Source organism: Micromys minutus (genome assembly GCF_963924665.1).
Source record: "Micromys minutus genome assembly, chromosome: 3".
NCBI classification, from domain to species: Eukaryota; Metazoa; Chordata; class Mammalia; order Rodentia; family Muridae; genus Micromys; species Micromys minutus.
Window position 1 is genome coordinate 13,126,727 of NC_137972.1, and position 19,714 is coordinate 13,146,440.

A 19,714-nucleotide genomic window follows, 5' to 3' on the forward strand; every position below is an offset into this window, starting at 1 on the left:
GGACCCCAGAGGAGCCTGCCTATTCAGACCCTGCTTGGGCCTTGGTTGTAAGAATTATTAGGGGTGGGGGACGACAGGATTTTTGTCTGTGTAGCCTTGGTTGTTCTATGTGTAACTTGACTATCTGTCTCCGTTAGACCCGGCTGGCCTTGAATTCACAGAGATCCACCTGACTCTGCCTCCTGAAATTAAAGGCAGGCATCACCACATCCAACTGAGGGACCCAGTCTTAGGCTGGTCTGGTGCACAGCACAATTGACGGTATAGACATAGATATTTAGAAGGCGTGAAGATAAACTCTTAAGAGTTTACCTGACATTTTCTGGGCCTTGTGGCTAGCTTTGGGGAGACGGAGTTCCAGTTCCTATGACTAAACTGGGGAAAGGCTTTCTGCTTTGTAAGATTTACATCAGAGGAAGAAATATGAGAACCGAGATGAGAGGGAAAGGTCGGAGGGAAAACTTGGCTGCAGGAGCCTTCTTTTTCTAATGCAGGCTACCATTTTCTAACTCTCTCCCACACCTCCCGATCGTTCCTGGTTTCCCCGAATAAACATCTCTCTCTAGGTAACATTTCTAAGTACCCGACCAGGATACATTGTAACAATCTCTCTGATTAAAGGTAGACTTCCTTTTGTCCAGCTTTGCCCTCTAGATGCGTAGGTTAGTTGTAAGGGCAGCAAGACCCAGCAGTACCTTTATTACTTCATTCCTACTATTCTACTTTTCTGGAGACGGACGCAAACATGTTAAAAAGGGAAGGACTTGTTTTGGCTCAGTTCAAGGGCACATGGAGTCGGCATGAAGCAGTTGGTCATATTGTGTCTACTGTCAGCAAGCAGAGGGAGAAGAAGGCTTTGGCTCAGAGAGCTTCCTTCTCCCTCCCCCCACCCGAAGAATAGCACCACTTATGTTTAGAGTGGCTCTTCCTCAGTTCATCCAATCTATAAACTCTCTTGGAGACCTACTCAGAGGTTTATTTCCATGGTTGGTCTTAATCCCATAAAACTGTCAATCAACATTAGCTCTAACCATAGCTTCTCCCAGCTCTCAAATGTCAGTCCCAATATTTTTTTATTATTGGATATTTTATTTAAATTTCAAATGTTATCCCCCTTCCTCATTTCCCCTCAAAAGCCCCCTATTTTGTCCCTCCTCCCCCATCCCATTATCCTTGATAGTTTAGTTTGGAAAAAAAGAAAGGCATAACTGTTAGGAGAAAAAAAAAATATGTTTTTAGTTTTATTTATTTGTTTATCCTTTTGGATTTATTTGGTGTGTGTGTGTGTGTAAATGTTTTCCCTGTGTGTATATTTACATGTGTGCCTGGTGCCCATGGCAGAGAAAAAGATGGTAGATCTCCTAAGACTAGAGTTATGGATGAGTGTTTCTTTCCATGTGAGTGCTGGAACTGGGCTCTCAGAAAAACTACTGAGTCATCTCTAGGCCAGTTAGATACTTAGTTAGTTAGTTGCTAGTTAGTTAGTTAGTTAGTTAGTTAGTTAGTTAGTTAGTTAGTTGAGACAGAACTTTTTTTTTTAGTTTAAGCTGATCTAAAACTCACTATATGCCCCCAAGAATGTCTTGAATATTCAGCAACTTTACTGCTTCAGTTTTCTAAGTGCTAGAATTTCAGGCACAAACTACCACCCCAAGTTTTGGAGAAAAAAAAATTCTTAGAATCAACAGTCATGGTGGTATATTCCTGTAATACTGACACTCGGAAGGCTGAGATTCTAGCTGAACAAACGAAAGAAACAAAACAACATGACAATCTCCTATAAATTAAATTATAACTTAATGTATATTGGTACATTTAATAGTCAATTGAAGGCCATAGCTTTCCACATGTAACATTTTGTTTCTTTCTTGATGGTACATAAAAATGATGCCTCTTAACAGTAAGGGGTATTTTGGTTCAAGGAAGTATGAACTAATTAAACAGCTGCTTATTTTACACAAATTAAAAAACTCTAATAAAGATATGGAAAAGGCCCCCTTTTTATATAGTTAATAATGTGAATATTTCTTCCCACCAAATTAGAGGGCATTGTTATGACCATTGTTAATACCTTTGCCTAGCTCAGGATCGATCCACTTCCCTTTGTCAAGAAAGAGATACTCGGGCTGGAGAGATGGCTCAGTGGTTAGGAGCACTGACTGCTTTTCCAGAGGTCCTGAGTTCAATTCCCAGCAACCCCATGGTGGCTTACAACCATCTGTAATGGGATCTGATGCCCTCTTCTGGTGTGTCTGAAGACAGCTACAGTGTACTCACATACATGAAATAAATAAAATAAATCTTTTAAAAAGGAGAACAAAGAGGCACCTGTTCCACTGGTCACAGAGACACAGGGTTTGAAGTGGCCTTCCAGAGAAGCCAGATACAAAGGAGTAAAAGAGGGTCCATTCCTGAGGGGTTAAGGAGTGTTCATTGGTTTGAAAAACCAGTTTATTTTGATTCCGGCTTCCTCTTTTTCTTACCCTGCTTTTGCCATTATATTGTTGTTATAAGAATAATAGTGTTATCATTAACTATATACAATATATATTATACTGTATAAAATACCAATATATAATTAATAATAGCACATTATTATTGTTACTATCTTGGTAGGGTTTCCATTCCTATTGTAAAACACCATGACCAAAGCAGCTTTGAGAGGAAAAGGTTTCTTGTTTGTTTACAGGCGATCAGATGCACACACACGCTCTCAGCGGAGGTTCCTCTTCTCAAATAATGCTAGCTTGTGTCAAGTTGATGGGGGCAGATAGCATGGAAGACAATGGGCTTCACTGTGACACTTTATGTCTGACATTTGCATATGTCATTGCTCTTTGTTCTTGTTCAGTATCTTTCTACCATGCCTTCTGTAAGATGCATACCTGCACTTGCATATGTGAACTAGGACTGTGTGATATATGTAGATTACTAGTATCTGGTACCCTAATATCTGTGATAGTAGGGTATGGGATGTGTGTGTATTAGTGATACTAGGGCACAGATAATATTTATAAAGTGCTTGGCAAGAAACAGACACTCAAGGAAAAAATTGTTCTGACAAAATCGGTTAGCTTATAAGCGGACTGAATGGGCTGTTGTTTGGGCAAGGAGTGTGAAACTTGTGATTAATAAATACACTGTTGGGACTGGAGGGATGGCTCAGCGGCTAAAGACGGAGGATCCGAGTTCGGTTCCCAGCACCCACCTTTGGGACTTCCTGTGATACTAGCTCCCAGGGGAATACAACGCACTTGGGGGAGGAGCGCGGGAACACACACACACACACACACACACACACACAATTTAACGTTAAACCATCTTTAAATGCACTGTAAAACTGTTTGTAGTGACTCACACCTGTAATCCTCAACTCTGGAGGAAGCTGAGCCAGGAAGACAGCAGGAGTTCCCAGCCTTTCGTTTACACAGCGAATTCCAGGTCCGCCTGTTCTATGCTGAGACCCAGCCCTCCAAACTAGCAGGACAAAGTTAAAAAGGAAAGCAGTAAGAAGCTGCGTAAGAGTGGTTTTCTCAACCCCTTAGAAGATGAAGCCAGGAGTGAGTGGAAATAATCACTTACAAGCTCAGCACTCCAGAAGCTGGAGCAGGTCAGCCTAGGCTGCAGAGCAGAGCCCTGTCATAAAATAACAAACACAGATTTAAGAAAAAAAATCCTCTGAACGAGGCAGTGAGGTAGGAAGAGAGTGACTAAAGAAAGTATATATGAAGTAAGATGCTACAGGCTTGTTGAACTAGCGCCCCACCCAGGCCGCGCTCATGTGGGTGGAGTCTTGAGGACCCTGCCCAGGCCACGCCCCATGTGGCCCAGTGGGCGGAGACCGCCCCAGCTCCGCCCCAGTCGCCTGTCTACTCACGCGCTCGCTGCCCCTGGCCCTGTGGATCTTGCTGCCACTGAGTGGTAGGCTCGATCGTCCAGACCCCACGGCGTCACCATGTTGGGCATGATCAGGAACTCACTGTTCGGGAGCGTGGAGACCTGGCCTTGGCAGGTTCTAAGCACCGGGGGCAAGGTAGGCCGGCCGGGCTGCAGAGGACGTGAAGGAGGACTGCGCGGCTGTCCCCACCCTGGCCGGGGCTGGAGCTGGTGCGGCGGGGCTCTGGGTGGGTCTGTGGCCGAAGCTGCATTCCGGCTGGGGCCGCCCTGTGCTGCAGGGCGCTTGCTTGCTCCAGGAAGGAGGGGAGCGAGCGGTCCGGCTCAGCCAGACCACTGACGCGGGAGAGGCTCCATCTTGGCGAGTGGGACACCGCCTGTTGAGTGCATCCGTCCACTTGAGCGTTCCAAACCAACTGAACTTTTTTCCTCTTAGGACAGAGACCCACTCTGTCTCAGGCTAGCCTGGCACTAGCTGCTTAACCCAGATTAACCTCGGATTCTGTCACAATATTCCTCCTACCTCAGCCTTCCTGGAGTTGGGATTCCAGGCATGATCGTCCACGCCTGGCTACATTGTGAACAATTTTGTGAGAGACGCATGGTTGCATAAATGACTGACCAAAATCCTATCAGGCAAAAACAAGACAACAATAAACCCCAAGAACAGTAGGAGTAGAAAGGGTGTATGCAGCAGGTATATCTGCTAGGGAAGCGGAGAGGGGCCCTTCCACATGTCTTGGGCTGTGCAGCTCTGCTTGTGTGGGTGTTCCCAGTCAAGTGCGTGTGCAAAGGCTCAGAGCTGCACGGTTGCTTTTGACTTATACAATTGTTAGTGCAGGATGCTCGGAACGAGTGAGGAGCCGTAATCATGGTGCTCTACCGAATTTGCATCGGTACTGGAGTGAGAATCGGGACGCGCCGGGTCTGCTTTCATGAAAATTAGGAGTTTGGGTACTCAGGTATAATCTTGAAGGCATGTGTTGTTTTTCCTAAACTAATATTTGATTATTGATTGATGAATAACTGGGAGTTAAACCTAGAGCCTTGTGCGTAGTATACCAAACCAAGTGTTTTGCAACAGGTCTGCTCCCTCAGCCTGACATATACTTTATCTCAGGACAGTCTCTCTCTCTATAGTGATTCTGGATAAAGGCCTGTGTTACCTGGGGGCCAAGTTCTGGAACCTACTACAGGGAACCTCACACAAAAGCACACAGCTCAGTTTTAGTCTAGACTTGGCCATCCAGAGGCCTGTCAAGCCATCCGTCCTGCTCTCAGAGTTTCCTCAGCTGTGCATAGAACAAGCAACTGAAGCCCTGATCACACGGGGACACACGTCCAAAGACAGATAAAAAAAAGGAGCGACACTGGCTGGTTAGATTATACAGCCTGGTGCTAACTGGCGACTGTCACAAGTCCAGCTTTCCCACGGCTAGTGTTTCCAAACCTTTAAGGAACTCCAGATACCCAAGTTCTCTGTGAGAAATCTCCCAGTTAAAGATTAATTATTCTTAACAAATAACAATTTGTGTGTGTGTGTGTGTGTGTGTGTGTGTGTGTGTGTGACAACTGTGTGTGGGCCTTGTGGCTTTAAAATGAGGATTAAGAGAGAACAAAACCAAACTGGATATGGTGGCTTATGTCTGCAAATCCCAGAACTCAAGGGGTAGAGGCAGGAGGATTGCCACAAGTTTGAGGCCAGACTGGGCCACATCATGAGTTCCAAGGTGAAGCCCTATAGCAACAGAGTAAGTGAATCTACTTCAGAGCTCTGTCCTTGTGGACCCTAAATTCCTGTAGCTAATGAGCAAATCAGAAATACATACTACAGGACTAGAGAGGTAGCTCAGTGGTTAAGAGTGTGCACTGCTCTTGTAGAGGACGTGAGTTCAATTCCCAGCTTCCACATCAGGCAGCTCACACCAAAGTGCTTAGGTATCTGCTGAAAGACTTACAGTGTAGTTCTCTCATTAAAACTTCAAAAGTGTTCATTAAGCCAGGTGTGGCTGCAATTCCAGCACTCAGAAGTGGAGGCAGGAGGATTGTAAGTAAGTTACTTAACATCTCAGCCACCCTAGCCCCCCTACTGTAAAGGGAAGTCAACACTGCTTCTGACAATTTATTAAATATTCAAAGACAAGTGCAAGCTATTTTTTACATACAAAGTTGGGGCTGTTGCAATTTGAAAGGGATCCTCTCTCTCTCTCTCTCTCTCTCTCTCTCTCTCTCTCTCTCTCTCTCTCTTCCTCTCTCTCTCTCTCTCTCTCTCTCTCTCTCTCTCTCTCTCTCTCTCTCTCTCTCTCTCTCTCTCTCTCTCTTTCTGTCCCTGAAAATGATCTGATTTATCTTGGAAAGAGTCTAGGTCAGATTCTGCCATCTACACCCCTGGCAGGTAGAAGGCATGCTGTGGGCCCCATGTTGGGCAGGCTTCACGATCTCCACGTGCTCAAGACTGAGCCCAGACAAACCTTATCAGGCTCTTGATGGCTCAGGGAGGGAGGGACTGTGCTAAGTTGGGTGGGTCTTGAGAATGTTTGGGACAGGCCTGACAGGAATGACTGAGGTCGTTCCGTCCAACCTGTGCAAATATGTCCGGACCAACAGCCTGGGTTTGAGTCCTGGCTCCATCTGTCACCTAGTCATGGCACTTAACCTCTTATCACCCAATACCTCTAAAAATAAAGACTGAAGCACTAACCTCATGGGCTCAATGACTGGATTCAAGCTAAGTGTTTCATGTAACAGCGATACATAGAAAGTTCTCTGTTGGGTTAGTCATCTTAACAGTTCCTTCTCATGAGAAAGCAGGCTTCTAGGAACCATTGTGTGGACTACAACTAGCCTGAAGAAAAAAAAGACCTTAAAAGGATTTGAAGAGTCCAGAGCAAAAGACATTCTTGTAAGGCCTTTGGAATTTGACCCTCACCCAGTTTGCACCGATTGTGAAATATTGGTGTTTGTAACCACAGGTTCAGATCCTCACCCAGGAACTGGTTGAGAGCCTCAGCCATTGGGAGGTGGGAGTGAGGAGACTGCTGTTTGTTCAGTGGACCAAGAGAACGCTCCAGGGTGACTCATGTTGAGACTCAGCAGTGTTCACACAGGTGGCCGGTTCCAATCTGAGAATACATTCATACAGGGCTCTATACAGAACTGATGGTTTTCTAGACAGCATCCATTTATTTTCTTACCTTCTTCCTCTCGCTCTTCCTGCCTTCCTGCTTTTGCTTTTTGTTTTTATGAGACAGTCTCGTGTAGCCCGGATTGAACCCCTGATCCTCCCACCTCTAGCCACTAGGTGCCGGGAATGGTACACATAGTCATGCCTGACTTACATCCATGTTCCTTCCTTCCTTCCTTCCTTCCTTCCTTCCTTTCTTCACTTTCTTTGGAGTCTTTGTTTTGTGAGACAACGTCTCTTGGGTCTCCAGGCTGAGCCTCCCTGGGCTGGGATTTAGGCGTGTCCCACCACACCCAGTTAATGTTCATTTTCTACACTCAACGCTTCGTAGTGGTCCAGTGGTTCAGATGGAAGGTGTGAGCACTGATGTTCTGGATGAGTCATAGCCATGAGAGACCTGAGCTGCCCCCCCCCCAGAGCCATTATTAACCAGGTTCTCATGCCTGGATTAAGCAGTCACTATTGTGGTCCTTGCTAGTAAATTAAATCTGGTTCACTATGTGGACCTCCTTTCCACAAAAAGAAAAACATGTTTATAGAGCATCAATAACATGCAAGTCATGATACTAGATATAGAGAGCAAGCTACCCCAGGAAATCTGTTTTAGATAGGCTTCTGAGGGGGTGAATTCCAGATCAGAGGGCCTGTTCCATGAGTAGGACTCATCTGATGGCAAACAGAAGCAGAAATATCTTCCAGGCAGAGGAGGCAACAGGAACGATTAGGAACATCCTGGACATTAAAGCAAACAGGAACCTGACGCGACTCACACCCATAGTCCCAGCTCCCATGAGGCTGAGGCAGGAGGATCACCATAAATTTGAGGCTAGCCTGCTGACATACAGAGTGAGACCCTGGACATGGAAGGGCTCTGGTTCATGGCAGGCCCAGGAGAAGCTGGGGGACTCGAGAATCATCCGGGTCACTTGAGTCAGTGATGGGTTGAGAGGGGGCTCAGCAGTTCAGAGCTCTTACTGCTTCTGCAGAGAACCCAACGTTGATTTCCTATGGCGGTTCACAACCTCCATAACTAACTCCAGGTCTGGAGGCTCCGACACCTTCTCGTGACCTCCATGGGTTCTTTCGCTTATGGTGTTCACACATTCACTCAGGGATACACATACGTGCACAGAAAGGAATAGATTCCGCAGTGAAGTCTGTACAGACAATGGAGTCTGTACAGAAGCTCTACATGGGCTTTCTCACTCACCTCAACCCATTCTGGGCTGTTCTCTACGCCCTGCCATTGACTCCCGTATTCATTCCTGTTTCTCAACGCCGGCTTCCTTCTCAGCTTCAGACCTTTCTCACCAGCTGCCCCTTGGGCCGTCTGCTTATCCAACATGGTCAGAGAAACAGACAGGCAAAGACCTCTTTTATTTATTTCTATTTAGCCTTTGGAGTTTGAAGACAGGCAAGGTTACTCAGGATCGAGGGGCTGAGCAATAAGAGTTCAGCCTCAGGGTTGATGTTGACTTACAGATCCTTCCTGGGAACCTCAGACACACCCACACAGACCTGTGATCAATCACCGGAATCTGTTGGATGAATTCAGAGTAGTAAGAACCAGCGAGGCCTCAGATCACTGTCACTGGGCTCAGGGATTGGAAAGCCAACTCCTACAACAGCCCGAGATTTCTACTGGTGTCTTTGTCCTCTTCTTTTGTCACATTCTTCTTCATCATGGCACTACTGTTCTTTAACAAAAAAAAAAAAAAAATGAGATTCCATTCATTTTTATTTTTGTGTATATGAGGATGTTATGCCCGGATGCATGTCTGTACACCACAAGTGTGCAGTGCGTGCAGACTGGACTTACAGGCCATTGTAAGCTACCATGTGGGTGCTGGAAACCAAGCCCAGGTCCTCTGGAAGAGTACTTAGCGCTGAGCTGCGGCGGGGGGCGGGGGGGCTGGTGTCTCTGATAATTCCCTCCTCTAGCCATCAGTATTTTAATACATTTTAGAATAACTGTGTAACCAGGAGAAATAGTGCATTGCCTTTATTCCCAGCATTTTAGATCCTGAGGCAGAATTGCAACAGTTCAAAGGCAACCTGAGCTACATAATGAGTTCCATCCAGGCCAACCTGGGACTATTGAGAGATACCCTGTCTCAAAACAACAACAACAACTAAACCCACAAAGACACAAAAACAAAACAAAAGCCCAAACAAACAAAAACAACAACTACAAGAAAAAACTAAAATTAAATCATTGGTGATTTCATCTGACCACTTGCCTATTATTCCCGTTTTATTAATCTGTAGTCTTGAGTCTGCAGCATCTATCAGAGGTTTGCAACAATGTTTATTCAAAGAAGCAGACCCTAAGCAGCCCTGTACCCTGTCTGCATACCGCCCTGATGTACTGCACCCATTCTGATGGCTTCCCCTTTGCTAGATCCAGTCTTTCCTGATACCAGAAACTAAGACCTGAGCTGGGAAGATGGTCCAGTCATCATCCTGTTGTTCACCTTGCAAACATGATGATCCGTTCCTGACCCATGTCAAACAAACAAACAAAAAAGCCAGGCTTGGCAGCACACGATTGTGATCCCAGCTCTGGGGAGACAAAACCAGGAGGACCCCTGGGATTCACTGGCACTCCTGCCTGTGCATACTTATTGGCTTCTAAACCAATAAGAGAGACCCTGACTCAAAACAAACAACCAAAGGGCCTGTAGATACGGCTCAATGGTTGAAAGCAATGACTGTTCTTGGAGACCTGGTACAGTTCCTAGAATTAATATGATGTTCCACAAGCATCCTTAACTCCAGTTTAAGGGCCCTCTTCTGACCTCTGGGAACCAGGGATGCACCTGGTGTGTGTATACACACACACAATGATGAAATAAAGAAAGCCCTTTTCTTTTTATTATCATTATATATATATATATATATATACATATATCATATACATATACATAGTACATATTTTTCATATGGATATTCATATACATAAAAACAAAATTTAAAAGGTAGTTGGATCCTGATCAATAATATCCTGGTAAATTTTCCTCCTGTTTACATACACACACACACACACACACACACACACACACACACACACGCACACACGCGCACGTGCACACGCATCCATGAGGGGGAGGGATATGGATAAACCCAGGTCCTTTTGCACTATGGCACGTGACACAGTCTCAGCACATAGCAAATCTTCAGTGCCTGTTGAAAGTTCAAAGAATCTGTTGTCTCTTTTCCGGTAAGTTTTTGCCATTAGCGTCCCCATTGGCTACAGAAGTCAATGAAAAGAAACAAACTTTAAGGCTTCATTTAGAGTTTGTCACCATCATATAAATCTCTGTTCCAAATAACACATGTAGTGGCTAAAGAGAAACAGAATGTGGGTGGATCCCCACAACCCTGGAGTCTTGCAACAAGTTTTAGAGCAGAGGTCAGGAGCAGAATTCTATTTCCTGTTTCGCCTTTTAGCAACTGGGTAATCCAGTCTGTCTGACTCTTCCTTTCCTTTGGGGGGAATGTAGTTAGATGAACTTTAAAATCGTTTACAATTCTGAACTTCAGTGATTCACAGTCGAGTTTCAAGAAGTTAAAACATTACAAGTAGTGGAATTCCAGGGTGAGAGGGGTCACAAAGAAAGAGGTGTTATAGGGTGTTCTACTGTGACACACCCAGATTTGCTATGGAAGGCAGTGTGGACATTGCCTTCTTAAAACCTCACAGAGGTCCTTAGTGTGATGGCCCAGAGTCAAGTCTGTGTGGCTACCCTTGATCCTGTCTCATAGAAAAGGGTTTTCTTAATTTATTGTACTTAATTCTTTGACAATTTCATAATGTGTATAATAAATTTTAGTTCTTTACAGTCCCTGTTACCTTGTCTTATCCCATAGGCTTCTCCCCAAAAGTGTCCCCTTGCTCTCCTGTGTTCTCTGTCTCTGTCTTTCTCTGACTCTCTGTCTCTGTGTGTATGTCTCTGTCTTTCTCTCTGTCTCTCAGTCTGTCTGAGTGTCTGTGTCTCTGTGTACATATGTGTCTGTGTGTCTCTGTGTATCTGTCTCTGTCTCTCTTTTTCTGTCTGTCTTTGTCTTTGTCTGTCTCTCTTTCACTGTATGTGTGTGTGCATGTCTAGTGTTTCTCTGTGTATCTCTTTCATCTCTGTCAGTATGTCTCTCTGTGTCTCCCTGTCTGTCTGTCTGTCTGCCTCTCTCTCTCTCTCTCTCTCTCTCTCTCTCTCTCTCTGTGTGTGTGTGTGTGTGTGTGTGTGTGTGTGTGTGTGTTAGCATGGGAAAGGCATAGCTACATACTGAAGAAACTGATGGCCTTTCCCCAGCCTCCGTAAACTGTCAGGGCATGAGAAATATTTTTGAGACAGATCTCAGATATCAGAGAGCCCAAACTGCCCTTGAACTCAAATTTCTGTTCTTTCTGCCTCTCCTTCCCCACTGATGAGGCTATAATTATCTACTTCCACAGTGTTGGGTATTGAACCAAGAGCTTTGTAAATGCGAAGCAAGCACTCTACCAAGGAGCTACACCTTCAACCCCTGAATGGGAAATTAAACATGAAATTGACACCTGGAGATTGCATTCAATTCTCCTGGCTCTGGGTGCAGTGGTGCGTGCCTTTAGTCTCAGCACCGGGAAACAGAAGCATGTGTGTTTCTGAGTTTGAGACCAACCCAGTCTGGTCCCAGCATAGCAAGTACCAGACCAGCCAGGGTTACATGGTGAAACCACTCCCATCCCCCTTCCCTCCAAAAGATAAAATTTTCCTGTCCTCTTTCTTAGAAGACAATAGGGTTTTTTTTTTCATTCCAAATATGAAATTAGAGTATTAAACATACTGGTTTAAACTATAGAGACCTCTCCCAGCCCCACAGTCCTCTCTAAATTACTTTTCCCCTCTTTGAGCCCTGGGAGTCAAAGTCTCTTCCCCACTTGAGAATCTTCTGTGTAGAATATTGCAGGAAACCCTGTTTGATAAACCTGAGCCAGCCGGTTCCTCAATCACGTGCCTCGTTTTCATAATCACCTAAGGAGAAATAGCCCTTCTTCAAACAAACGCCTGGTGAGTTTGATCATATAAAATTGTGTGGTTTTGGTCTTGTTCACAACGTCTTTATTTTCCAACTCCCAACGATGTCCCATCTCCAGACAGTAAAATCAAGAGAAATTTACTTTTAGTGCATTGAGTTAAAATTTGCTCAACCAGAAGAGGGAAAAAGACTAGAAGGAAAAAACAGTTACGTTGTACCCATCACTCGGGGGTCACGTGTTAATTTTGCAGAATTTTGGTTCAGCCACATACATAGAAAGCTTGATATAGAAATATTTTTCCAGAGCTGGAGAGATGGCTCGGCAGTTAAGAGCACTGCCTGTTCTTTCAGAGGACCCGGGTCCAATTCCCAGCACCCACATGGTGGGTCACAACTATCAGTAACCTGAGTGTCAGGGGATTCCGTGCCCTCTTCTAGCCTCCTGGGCACCAAGATACATACATACATGACATACAGACATAAGTACACTCATGCACATAAAATTTTTATAAAGTCTTTAAAATCAACTAACAAAACCAGGGCAGCGGTGGTGCTCACCTTTAATCCCAATATTTAGGAGGCAGAAGCAGGCAGAACTCTGTGAGTGTGAGGTCAGCCTGATCTACAGAGTGAGTTCCAGGACAGCCAGGGCTACACAGAGAAACCCTGTCAACTCTATCTGGAACAAAGAAAAGAAATGGTTTTCTTTTTGTGGATTACAATTTTTTCAAAAGCTGAGAAACGGACAGGAATGAAGTTTGGGAAGCACGGCCTTGATGAATGTTCAGGAGCACAAAATTATATCTGGGGAAACATCACATGGACAGGGTGCCACAGAAGAACTGCGTGTTAGTCCGGAGCCTGAACACCAACGGAAGGCTAATGGCGGCAGGACAGAGGCTAGGTACAAAGGACAGAAAGAAAGGCTTTGTGTGGGAAGAGAGATTGCGGCATCAGGAGATGGGGACAGAGAGGCTAGGAACGCAGCTCCCTGGTAGAACTGTCAGAGCAGCGTTGACGACCCATGAAGGAACGCTGTTGTCCTCTATCCCTGGATGGAGACAGACCATCATCTCCTCCCTGAGGCTAGTCACCCGACCAAGGGACCATCTATCTCCATTAAGGCAGGTTGTCATAACGAGGTTAGAGGAATACTCCTCAATTTAATGAGCTCATACCATCCTTTTCCTACCCAGAATCCCCCTTAGTAGCACACAGAGCTGTTGTCCGCCTGCCCACTTTCCTGGTTTGCTCAGAAAAGCACACCGTGTCTCTCTTCCAAACAAGCTTCCCCTGACACCTCAGGCCCCACTTTCGCTGAAGCTCCCCTCCCCGCTGTGGGGATGGTCTCCACGGCAGTTTTAAGTCAAATGGCTCATACTTTCTTCTTTCTCCTTCAGGCAGCTCACCCGTTATGTTTCTAGAACAAGGTTGTTGGGCTGTTCGGTTTCGGGAGATTGTTGCTGTTAAAGCATTTTCTGTTTGTCTGGTTAGCTCTGAAAGACTTCCTTTTGAGCCTGCTTTATTTTTATTTTTAAGTTTTGTTTTTATTAATGAGTCTAAGAACCCCAAGAAGGGACCCCCATTTCTTCAGTAACATGGCAACTCTAATGGGACACCACAAGTTTATGGTAACTTCTACTGGGTCCCAGCCCCAGAAGAAATAAATAAACAAATAGAGAAAAGAGAGACACAGGGGGTAGGGACTAGCTCAGTGGTAGAGTTTCTAAACACACAAACACAATACAACAAGACACACCACACACATACACACACACACACATATATATACATACATAACACACATATACATACACACACACACCACAACATACCACACAGCACCCACACACACAACACAACACACACAGAGAGGCACACAAAATATAACACAGACACACACATATATATATGCATACACACACATATATACACACATTACACACACACATACACACACAATACAACAGACACATACACATCTATACATATATAACACACACAATACAACACACACACATATATACATATGTACACACACACCACAACATACCACACAACACCCTTCCACACACACATACACACACAACACAACACACACAGAGACACACACACAATACAACACAGACACACACATATATACATACACACACACAACACAACACACAAGCTCATCCAGGGCACTGGACTTCCCTTTGACACTAGAATAAACAGACCTAGGGGTGGTGTTGAGTCTAGAAGCTGTTGAACAGAAGCACTTTCCCCAGTGGTGCTGGGGATAAAACCGAGGGCCTCCCCACAGTAAGTAAGCACTCTACTTTTGAGCCATTTCCCAGCCATCTAACAAATCTCAGCCACGCTTCTAGGATGAGGTTGCTGTTGGGATTTCAGTTTCGGGAGACGAATGCTGTTAGAGCATTTTCTGCTTGTTTTCTCCTTCTCGTGTTTTTCTTTACTTTTCTGGAGTCTCCCAAATGTTGGATTTCCAGTGCATTTTTTGGTTGTTTATTTATTTCCTTTACTCTGTGTGTGTGTGTGTGTGTGTGTGTGTGTGTGTTCATTCGTGTGAGTGAGCACACCGTAGCACACATGGGACAGTCAGGAGACCCTTGCAGAAATCGGATCTTACCTTCTACCACACAGCACTCGGCAATTGCACTAGGTCATCAGTGCCTTCGGTGACAAGTCCCTTTGCCTGCTGAACCACCCCATTGCTGGCTCTCTTTAATTATTGTTTTAAGTCGTTATTAGTTTCTACATGATAACAGGCTTCATTAGGAAAGTTTCATTGTGTGTGTGTGTGTATGTGTGTGTGTGTGTGTGTGTGTGTGTGTGTGTGTATAACTCTCTACAAAGTTCCCTTCAGCTTTCTTGTCCTGTGTGTGTGTGTACACGTGTGCATTCCTGTGTGTGCACATGTGCATGCATGTGTGTGTATGCATGCATATGTGTGTGTGTACACATATGTGTGCATGTATGTGTGTATTGCTTAAATCTGGATTCTACATGAAGGAAAACAAGATGCCTGTTCTCACCCTCCTCCACCATCCCTTTAGACCTCTTCCTCCTCTCTCATAGTCCTCATGCCTATCACCTGTGCACATAGTCCATTACATTTAAATTGAGACGCCATACATGAGGAAACATGGTATCTGTCTGAGTCTGCATTCTTTCACTTAGCGTGGTTCGTTCCTCTCCCAACTGCTTTCCTACAGCTAAACAAGACCGTCGTCTGAACCACACAGTCTGTATCCACCGCTCCGTTGGGAGGCGTCCAGGCTGGCTCCGTGTCCTGGTTGTTGTGTATATTAACACAGTCATAAGCATGGCTGTGTGGAGCCCTGTGGTGTGCGTGCCTTCACTTACGTCCTTGATAGCCCCCTTTTCATCTTCTCCTGTTTTCTTCTTCTTTTCTTGCCTGTCTGCAGTGCTTCCGGCAACCTTAGCTTCTGACCTTTCTAGAAATTTTCTTCATATCCATTAGCATATTTTTTAAAGATTTATTTTTAAATAATGTGTTTATATACAAGAATTTGGGGTTCCCTAGAATTCAGAGACATTGGATCCCATGGACCTGTAATTACAGAGAGTTGTGAACTGCCCAGCATGGTTCTGGGAACTAAACTTGGGTCCTTTGCAAGAGCGCTGCATATTTTTCACCTCTGAGCCATCTCTCCAGCACCCAATACTTCTTTCTTCCTTCCTTCCTTCCTTCCTTCCTTCCTTCCTTCCTTCCTTCCTTCCTCTTTCTTTCTTTCTTTCTTCCTTCCTTCCTTCCTTCCTTCCTTCCTTCCTTCCTTCCTTTCTTTCTTTCTTTCTTTCTTTCTTTCTTTCTTTCTTTCTATTTAATCCCCAAAAGCTTTTTCAGTCTCTTGGTGTTTCATCTTTGTAGCGTTTCCAGTATTCTGGGAGGGACAATAGCTTCTCTGTCTCCCTCAGATTATCAATTATAAGCTTGGTTTGGTTGCTTAGTTGGTGGTGGTTTTGCTTTGAGATAGCCTGTCATGTAGCCCAGGCTGGCCATCAACCTATGTAGCTGAGGATAACCTTGAACTCCTGTTTTGTCTCTACTTCCCAAGTGTGTTACAGGTGTGCACTGTCTCTTCCTATAAGATTTTTTAAAATGGCTTTTGATAGTCTACCTTTATGAAGATCCCAGAGTCTATTTCTCGTAGTGATTCCTATTGGATCCATCTCCACACAGTCACCTGCTCTGGGGATTTCTCGGTGCTTTTGAGCTCCTTGTTCTCAACCCCCGTGTCTCCTGCACCTCTAGGAAGATGTCTCCTATGAGGAGAGAGCCTGTGAAGGCGGGAAGTTTGCTACTGTGGAAGTTACAGACAAGCCTGTGGATGAGGCTCTCCGGGAAGCAATGCCCAAGATCATGAAGTATGTGGGCGGCACCAATGACAAAGGTGAGCATCCCAGAGGGACAGGGACCCGTGGACACATCGGGCAGTGGCTGTAGACACCCTGTAACTCCCTCTTCCAATGTCACGGGTGGGAAGTTCACGGCAGGAAGCTTTGCTATCAGAGCACACGGATGTCAGCCCAGCCTGCCTCTCAAGTTGACACATACATGTTCTCTCTGTCACTCGGTTCGTTGTTCTTTGTGCTCGCTCTTGCTGTTTGTTTGTTGGTTTGTTTTCTAACACTACGTGGTCGCTGTGTCCTTACATCGGATGACCCACAGTAAGCTGAATGCTGTGCAAGGTGTGGTTGTCACGGAACTAGAGAGTGCTAGCACTAAGCTAGAGATCTGTCAGCCCTCAGACCGTGAGTTGCAGGGTCCAGTGATCTGTGAACCTCGGACTCCGTTTTGGTGGTTAAAGATCTGTGAACTCTAAAATCATCCCTGGCTTTAGGACGTGGCTGCCCATGCTGGCTGCTCTCTCTCCCAGCCCCATTTCTAAAGTGGTTGGACTGAAGTTTCATGTAAGGTGCACCATGAGAGTGTAAGTTATAATTTTTCGAGGCTGGGTCTTTACATATTCTGGCTGTCCTGGACCTCCCTATATAGACCAGGCTGAAGCCTCGAACTCTTCAAGATTCACTTGCCCGTGTCTCCTGGAGACCCTTAAGCAGCTTTCTGACTTAGGTGAGCCTGTAGGATTCCTGCAAATTAGCCATGGGCTTTAAAAGAAAATGAAACTAGAGATGCTGGGTTTAGTTTTGGAGTATTCTCATGCTGGTACTTAGAAAGGTAGTGAAGGATTATTTTAATTTTCTTGGAGCAAAGTAAGCAGGTTTTGGAAAATAAGTTGACCTGTAAGAGGTAAAGAATAGTTTTTGTTTGTTTGTTTGTTTTTTTCTTAACTGCTAAAACATTTCTTTGGGTAAAAAATATGTATAAAGAAAACATTATGACCAATTTCCTCCTCCTTTCTGGTTCTCTCTTTGTCTCTTTAGAGCATCCCAGTGCTGGGGTCAAACCCAGGGCCTTAGGTGTGCTAAGCAAATGCCCTACCACTCAGCTTCAGCCGCCAGCTCTCGGATTTTGAGTCAGGATCTTGCTGCGTAGCTCAGGCTGAGGGAACTCACGGTCCTCCCTCTCCCTCCTGAGTGCCGGCACTATAGACCCATGTGCCGCCACCACTGGGCACCTTCAAGGCCTTTTAATATACGCTGAGTGTTTCTACAGTAGCATATTTTGTGCCTGCAGCATGTTGTTCTGTAATTACGCTAAGCATCTTCTCAAGCGTAATTGCTCATAGCCGCAGTGTAAGGATGGCGTTCCTAATTCACTCAGACATACTTGTTTTGAACAGTTCCAAACTATCCTACAGGAAATGTCTTATTGCCCATACTCTTCCATATTGTGGAAAAATTTTTTTCCTCAGGGCCTTATGTATCTCACATTCTTGTTACCTGTCACCAAATAGTTTCTAGTTTTGTTCTCTTCAAGCATAGGGGCTGGAGAGACGGCTCAATGGTTAGGGTCAATTACCGCTCTTACGGAGGACCTAAACTCAGTTCCCAGCAAACAGAAAAGCTCCGCGCCTAAGAGCACAGGCTGCTCTCTCGGACTAGTGCTCAGTTCCCACAGCCCACTGTCACCCATAACCTCAGTTCCAGGGCATCAGCCGCCCTCTGCTGCCCTCCCCAGATACCTACATGAGCAGGGTGCACATAGGCTCCCAAAGGCACACACACACAAACACATAAAATGGATACATGGTGCCACCATACTCAAACCTCCAGGGACATCGCACGTGTCTAATTATATGTATTTACCGCCTGAAATGTCTGTTGCTAATTTTTTTTAATTGCCATGGAAGAGAAATGAGATTCCTGGCCCTCTGTCTAATTCCTGCTTCCCTCTGCACTTCTCATGCTTCAGGGGTCGGTATGGGCATGACGGTCCCCATTTCTTTTGCGGTGTTTCCCAATGAAGATGGCTCCCTACAGAAGAAACTGAAAGTGTGGTTCCGGATTCCGAACCAATTTCAAGGCAGCCCGCCAGCCCCCAGCGACGAGAGCGTGAAGATCGAGGAGCGGGAGGGCATCACTGTCTACTCCACGTAAGGACTCGGGGCTTAGCATTTGCTGGTCTGAGCCACTCCTTGGATCTTCTCAGGGAATATTGTTGACATTGGCTTTTCGCCGTCACTTAATTCAGTGAAGAAACACCGAGTCTTAACAGTAACTCACTTTAATTTCTTCAGGCTGTAGCGCACATGCATTTGTGGTTTTATCTGGATAAATGCCCTGGCCTGGAGCCATATTGATAAGTAGGAGGAGTCGCCTCGGCCTAAGCTCACAATGAATTCACCATAGCAGGGTCTGAGAGAAATCATGGGATATATAAATGTGCATATGTGTGTGCATGCATGCGTGCGTGTGTGAATAATAGTTTGGGGCCATGGACATAATAGCTGGGAAAACATGATTTATACCCCAGACTTCCTTTGATTAAGAAGGGTAGAGAGTTTTAGTCAGAGCTGAACACCCATCCCCTGCTTGTTCCTGGTCTGTGGTACTTTAAGCAAAGGACACACATCCGCCCTCTTGCCCTCTGACTCTGTATTAGGACTTCTTCGCAGTTACTTTTCTCCACCACAGGAAGTAGTTGGTGCAAACTGTTACCTGCTCTAGCTTTCTTAGCTTTGTGCCAGACTTTATCCGTGGACCTCTGCAGGGCTCTGGCCCAGCTGAGGTCGCCAAAGAGTTGCACTCTCCCACTGTGTAACAGGCACCTAACCAGGCTCAGAGAAAGACCAGAACCTTCCCCAGTAGTAACCACAGGTTGGGTGTTGGGCTCAAGCCCAACTTCCTGAGAATTAACTCTACGAATGATCTTGCACTGCACGGTTTCTGTCCACTGAAAGCCCCCCCCCCCGTGCCCCACCCAAACGTGGCTGGTAGGCTTCCATATTCTGATTCCTCCTCTGGGGGTGGGACTTTGTTCCCCAAAGCTAGCTTAGAATCATTCCTTAGAAAAATACTGGGAGCCAAGCTTGCCTGCTGTGGGCTTTCTTTGGCTGGGTGAACAGAGCCCCCTGGAGGACAGAGAGGGTGATGTAACTGTGCTGCTGACATGGAAATCCCCCACCCTCATCCTGTTTCTTTCTATGCTGGCCCTCATTTAGACTTCTTGGCTCTGTGCAGAGGCTTCTGAAA

At 45.5% G+C, this 19,714-nt stretch overlaps 1 protein-coding gene across 2 annotated transcripts in view; it reads left to right on the forward strand.

Annotated features, from left to right (window-relative positions):
* Positions 1 to 3,878: 3,878 nt before the first annotated feature.
* Positions 3,879 to 19,714, forward strand: part of HEBP1 (heme binding protein 1) — a 28,629-nt gene continuing 12,793 nt past the window's right edge. For both annotated transcript variants that reach the window (XM_080913947.1, XM_080913946.1), the window contains exons 1-3: positions 3,879 to 4,033; positions 16,371 to 16,509; positions 18,435 to 18,615. In XM_080913947.1, the coding sequence (XP_080770073.1) occupies positions 3,956 to 4,033; positions 16,371 to 16,509; positions 18,435 to 18,615 (398 nt within the window). In that variant the 5' untranslated portion in view covers positions 3,879 to 3,955. The remainder of the gene's footprint in view (positions 4,034 to 16,370; positions 16,510 to 18,434; positions 18,616 to 19,714) is intronic.